The following is a 6,693-nucleotide window of genomic DNA, read 5'->3' on the forward strand; positions in this document are numbered from 1 at the left end:
CGGTGGAGGGGGAACAGGCCAGAGGCCGGCTTGGCAGCCCCGGGGGACAAGCGGGCTCCCGCACCCGGCCGAGGGACGCCCTCCCTGCCACGACGGCGGGTGCGGGGTGGAGCGGGCAGCCCGGTGGCGGGGCTTTCCGTGGGTTTTCCGTGGGTTTTCCCGCCCGTCGCCCGGCGTTGCCCCTTCCCCACCCTCTCCCCTCAGGCCCCGGGGGAGGGTGCGGACTACATTTCCCAGAATGCTCGGGGGGGGGGGGGGCGCGCTCTTCTCGCGAGGAAGCGGCGGCGGAAGTGGCGAGGCGCGGCCCGGAAGCGCCGCTGCCGTGGAGACGGGACCCGGGACCTGGACCCACCATGGCCGAGACCGACCCGAAGACCGTGCAGGATCTCACCGCCGTGGTGAGGCCGCCGGGACCGGGCCAACCGCCTCGGGGGTGGGGGGAAAGCGCGGAGCGGCCTCCCTGAGGAGAGGCCCCGGCGGGAAGGGGTAGAAGCCTCCGGCCTCGCCCCGTCGGCGGGCCCTGGCGTTACCTCCCGGGGCCCGGCGGGGCCGAGCTTGGGTAACCCGCGTCTGCCTGCTGTTGGAGGGGCTGCTGGGCTTGTGGTGTTGCCTGGGCCTTTTCCCCGGGTCGTCGTATAAACCGCTTCCACTGTAGAGTTGTTTCTGCCGAGTTCCTGAGGGACGGCTCGGCTCAGAGCGGGCCTCCTTGGGCAAGGAGGAGTTATCTGTGTCCGGGAGGGATATGCTGAAGAGCAAGGGTTCGGGAGCGTGGAGAGGAAGGCTGTTATTCTGACGGGGAAAGTGTCACCGTGTGATTAACGTAGGACGCTGGAAGCAGCTGTTGTGGGTTTAGTCCTGGCTGTAGAACGCAGGCGTTTTCTAGATCTTAAAATTGTTTACTGTGAGCTTCGGTTCTTCTGTGTGTACATTCATATAGATGTGAAAATATGATACTTGAATATGGAATTATACCGCAGAGTTTGTGCACGGTTGAGCTTGGCAGTGAAAGAAAACATTGTAATTACCTCATTACATGAGACTACTGTAACAGCCTCTTTAATGAAAACAAAACAGACTTCTTTTTTTCCTTTCTATTAGGTGCAGACATTGCTTCAGCAAATGCAGGACAAATTTCAAACCATGTCTGACCAAATAATTGGAAGAAATATCCTTTCTTAAGGGCAGATAGGTGCTATACACTACAGAATCATAAGTATTTAAAAGTATATTTATCAGTGGGATTTGTAAGATAAATTTAAAGTGACCAGAAGAGTTTGAGCAAAGCTGTAATAAAAAGCAAACAAACAAAAAATCCCAACCACTACTAGATTGCAGTCATAGTCCTTAACTCCAGTGAACTTGATGACATGAGCTGTCGCATAGATGACCTGGAGAAGAACATAGCAGACCTCATGACACAAGCGGGAGTGGAAGAATTGGAAGGCGAGAACAAGACCCCTGCTACTAACAAGAGTTAAAGTGAGGCAATTGCTTGCTAGCCTTGAAACAAATCCTCAGGTCACTTGAAAATACCGACTTTAAAGTAGATGGACTTTTTCCTTTGATTTGTAAGGTAGTCTGAAATTCATGCAGAGCAGAACTATATGTATATATATATATATAGTCTTGTACTCTCTCTATATAGAATTATATATGGTGTTATAATACAAGAAGCCTTAAGAAGCTCTTCTCAGCAGGCTCCTACTAGCCTCTTCAGTGAGGATGTTTTCCTCATCAGTATTGGGAAGAAAGTTATTTTCTTCATGTCTAGGTAGTTTTGAGGAAGTGCAATAGCTGTATTCATGCTCTGGTTCTCTGAGCGTGATCTGAAATAATGACTATCTTTGCAGCATGGGAAGGAGAAGAGATGGGGAAAAAATACCAGCAGCAAACCGAGTTGTTCTCTTTTTTTCTCTCATCATATTTGAGCGTTCTGAAAAGGAACATAATCTCATGTACGTTACCAACATCAGCTCCAATTTCCATAGCTGGCAAGTTAGTGTGAGCATGGTGCTACTCTTCCATCTTCCACTGCATCCTCTAGACTTCAGCTCCCACTAAGCTCCTAAAGATTGTAGACTTGCTGCTGTGCACAGGGGCTAATGAGTGAGCTGCTGTAAATTCCTCCTGTGTAAGTTAGGAGCTTGCTGGGAGTATGTGACTCACACGTACTACTGCAAAGCAGCAGGTCCTGACTTGACAGTGTAAGACAACACTCAGACATGAGGCAGGGTGTATTCTAGGGCACTGCTCCCTGGAAAAAGAAATTTCTTATTGAAAGGTTAAATGTGATATATATTCTTCTTATGTAATTTCTTAATTGATAACCTGCCCCTATATTATACAAAAAAATTGGAGAAGTAGATGTTTCATCTACTTGGCAAGCAGCAGTTCAAAATCTAGTACAAAACTACGTAAATAAATTCAAGTGATCAGGTAGGACCACACACAGCGTTTACAACAATTGCTAAAGGCATTTCAGAAGATGGGGGCAATGCAAGAGTGCCAAAACTGTTACAGCATAAACAAGGTGTGTGTGTGGTGCTTAAGTATGATATATGAGCACTAAGATTTCACTTCAGTTTGTATAGAGCTTGATTTTTGTAATCCATGGAAGGCAACTGGTAAGTAAAGTACTGGATGTATCACGTTAGATTAACTTTTTTTTCTCAGGTGGCTAAGTAAGACATGTCTCAGCCTCTCTTAGGCTTGAAATTCTGAGGTCACGTCTAGAATGCTATGCAGCCTGTATAATAGGCATGTGTGTTTGAAACAGGTATACATCTTCCTTGTTAAAGTACCTGGTTTTTGTGATACTTTGACAGAAATACAAATTATTATGGGCGTCATTGCCCCCTGTGCCAGTTCCTTAGCCTGAACCTCACAAATGAAAATTTCTGATGAGTATGATTCTCTTAATTCTTCTCAGTAACATTTTTTATTCTTATTATTTTTCCCCAACAGATTGCCAATAGCTTAAGATGAATCCTGGAAGACTTCTTTTTTTTTTTTTTTTTTTTTTTCTACAAGTCCTCGGAATTACAGAACAGCTTTTTGCAACTACTGTGTGTAAAAGCATTTTTATATTGTTACAGAGCTTGCATTCCTAATGTATATTGTATAGTTAGGGATAGATTAGTTTATATTTTGATTTGTGTACTGTAATTTCACTTTTTGAATTCTTGTTATGAGGATCAATTAGTTGTGTTATTAAAACACTGATCTATGGTTCTCAACTATTGGGTGTATTTTTTTGTGAAGTCACTTTCTCTTTCTTATACTTTTTCTAGACGTTTCATTTTTGATAGCTAAACATCTAGTGACTCCCATTAAATCGAAATCTTGTCTAATGTAACTTTGTAGAGTGAAGCACAAGGTTGAAACTTTTCATTAATCTTAGCTCTGAGCATCAGTCACTCAACTAGTTGAGGACTATGTGCCGTTTTCTCGTAAATGTAATAACGTGATTCTGGAAACATAAGGCACTGAATATCAAAATCATATCTCCTACTCCTGGTATTACCTTATCTGTGTGTTCCTAGAACATAAACCAGAAATAGAGATTTAACATTAGAGATGTTTGTACACAGTTGAGCAACCACTGCCATTCAAATCTGTTACATTTAGACAGACAAGGAACTATTAACTATGAAAAATCTCACTATGGGATTTAAGTTTTTTAACACTGTAAAACTCTACTTTGAAACTGCTGATGTGTCATTTAGCATCACCTTTGAACAATAATTATGATTAAAATAGTGACGCTGGACAGAACAGGGATGGAATTGTGGGAGCATCTGTATGTGGTCTTTCAGTTTAAATCACCAGCTCATTGTACAAAACAGTTTGCTAACAAAGCAATGTTATACTGAGTAACAAAAAAGGAGAGAATCCAGTTAGAATTGTAAAGCCTTGCTTCTCTTTGAATAACAACTAGCCCGAACTCTTCAAAATACTTGGTTTGGAAAGGTGTTTGTTTTTCTAATCACATCCACGTTTATGGCCCTGGAGTGTAATGGACTACATTACAGTATTTTGGCAATGAAAAGTGTGTTTAGAAGAGTCTGTACTATGTCACTTGTGAAGAAAAATGACCGCTGTCGGATATTACTGACAATCGTTGCAATGCTCCTCAAACTTGAAATACAAGTTTAAGAAAGCACTAGTAGCAGTCAGCAGTTATATGTGGACCATACTTAAGACTGCTCTTTGAATGCCACCAGATTAGCACCTGTGTATTATGAAGGCAATATGACAGGTCATTTTTCAAAACTGAGGGGAAATTGTAATAAAGGCTTGTAATAATAGGGGAATTTTGTGAACATAGGAAATATATCAATACACCTTGTAATACTAGCCTTAGGCTCTTTGTAATGTCATTTAAAAAATCTAATAAAGTATTATGTGGTAACAAATAGTCAGGTCATATATATTAAAGCAAAATCTAGCATAAGTATATCATTATATGTGAGATTGTATTTAGTTATAAGTTATAGAAAGAGTTTAGCACAGCTGCTGCTTATAGAACATGGTCTAGATATACTAGAATATAGTCTGTATTACACAGTCTAGTGTTCTGTATTATAAAAGGGTGAGCATGATTCATGCCCTGTAAAATCTGGATTTTACTAGGTAATTACAACATAGACCAAATTCATAGGAAAATATATTAAAGTGGAGGATCATTTTGTATGATGTTTATACAACTATAAATTCTCATCTGGCCACCTTCCTCCTGTGGGAGAAATGGTCATTCTTGAATTTGCTTGTGATATCCTATATACAGCAGTAGTAGGCCTGCTTTCCTGAAGTTTATTGTGTTAGAATAACTCACTAGAAAATTATTTCAGCTTTAAGAAGCGGCTAGATTACCCAAGTCATCGGAAAGATTCTAATCACTTTTCAGTAGAGATAGTCTTCCATCATAAATTTAACACTTAACTGATTTTGTAAAGTAATAATCCAATTCGAAACAAGCCTTTCAGACAGGAAGGTATTACTTGTAGCTCTTTAAACTCTGCATATTTTTGAGATACATGTTTTATTCTTACTCAGAACCAGTGATGGAGCTTCTACATATAACCAGCACCTGCAGACCAAAGTACAATCCCTTTTGGCCACATTTTCTTGAAGTGCAGTTAGTCTAATTGACAAAGAAAGCATAAGAGGACTGTTCTTAAGTGTTACTTTATAGGGATTTGATAAGACTTTACAAAATAATAGTGCTCTTTTTTTTTTTTCTGAATATGCTGGTTCATATCTTACCTGACAGATATTTGTCCCTTCCAGTGGGCTGCCTCAGTTGCAAAGAAGATCAAGCTCTTGAATAGGGACTGTCTTCCTTATTAGAATATGAAGAAAGCTGTTGCATATATTCATTTAAATCAAACTACATACTCTGTTCTGTTCAGGACTGTCATTTGAGACTGTAGGTTGTGTTTTTTAGTTATTTAACTCTATGCTAAAGTCCATATAAGCACTCTAAGAGAAATTTTCTGCTACCTGTCATCATGGTAACATACATTTGGATTTTATCATTGACGTATTTACCTCCTACAGTGTATTTTCACAAACAGTTACAGATTAAATGCACCCTACTCTGGTTTCCTGGTACAAGCAGGTGTGGTAGATGCTGCATTTTCCAGTTTGCAATTCAAAGCTGGTGTTGACTTTGAGCAGACCTGCTGTAATTCACAGGCACAACAGACCCGGGCTATGGCAGCAGAATTGTCTGCTCTGCCTGTGTGAGTGAGCATGGGTATCATCTGCTCACACCTGCCTCCTGCCTACCTGCAAGTGGGGAAAGGGTTTCTGGTATGATAGGTGCCATCTCGGAGGAGGTGGGAGAGATGGAAAATGCGCTTTCTTGAACTTGCTGCTTCCTTCATTATTTCCCGTCCTAGCCCAGGCAGCAACTAAGGGGACAGCAAAGCTACTTTCTGTAAGTGAACGTGAGGTATGGAATTACAGAGAGCAAGTAGAGACTCTACGGGTCCTGCATTTATGGGAAAAAGGAAGAACAGCTAAGGACAGAGAAGACAGAACCCCCCCCTGCTCCTGCCGAAGTTCCTCAAGCTCTCCACTATCTCTGCTCTCACCTCTCGCCACTTCTGCTCCAGATTTCCATTACCACCATCCTCTTCAACCCCTGCTTCTTTTCCACTCTGACTCTTCAGAGCTGTTACTGAGGAAAAAGCCACTGTTTCCAAACTGTTTCCAGGTAACTACTAAGTATAGACACTGCCACAAAAGATTTACATTGGGAACAGCAAATAGAATCGGGTTTTTTTCTATGACAGGAATTATGAGTGACACCATGCAAGTCTTCAACCACAATTTTTATAGCCAAGCATTAATAACAGTATTGTTTTCTGAATGCTAGACTTAAGACCTAACAACCCAGAAACAAGCTGAAGTTCTCGAGCTGTGTGGCCTATGTATTTTACACTGGGCAACAGAAATAAATTTGAAACTCCTGTCTCATCTCTTCTGGTGTCTTAATTACTATCTTTATAGCAGGAATGATACTCTCTCAGTACAGAGGAACAGTGTCATAATAAATCCATGTTTTGAAACACTTAGGCCCACTGATGAGTGATCCAGAATTATGGTATGCTTAAGAGGATTTTTCATTTAATCTCTGCCCTAAAGACAATGTACGGTAAATAAGACTGCACACAGATAGCTCTTCAA

The 6,693-nt window shown here is 41.5% G+C and overlaps 1 protein-coding gene across 1 annotated transcript; it reads left to right on the top strand.

Annotated features, from left to right (window-relative positions):
- The first annotated feature begins 252 nt into the window (after window positions 1–252).
- Window positions 253–6,478, top strand: HSBP1 (heat shock factor binding protein 1). Its single transcript, XM_052797185.1, has 4 exons — window positions 253–398; window positions 1,099–1,165; window positions 1,360–1,479; window positions 2,965–6,478. Exons 1-3 carry the CDS (start codon window positions 354–356, stop codon window positions 1,476–1,478), a joined length of 231 nt encoding a protein of 76 aa, XP_052653145.1. The 5' UTR covers window positions 253–353; the 3' UTR covers window position 1,479; window positions 2,965–6,478.
- The last annotated feature ends 215 nt before the right edge of the window (window positions 6,479–6,693 follow it).

This window comes from Harpia harpyja, chromosome 9, assembly GCF_026419915.1.
Source record: "Harpia harpyja isolate bHarHar1 chromosome 9, bHarHar1 primary haplotype, whole genome shotgun sequence".
NCBI lineage: Eukaryota > Metazoa > Chordata > Aves > Accipitriformes > Accipitridae > Harpia > Harpia harpyja.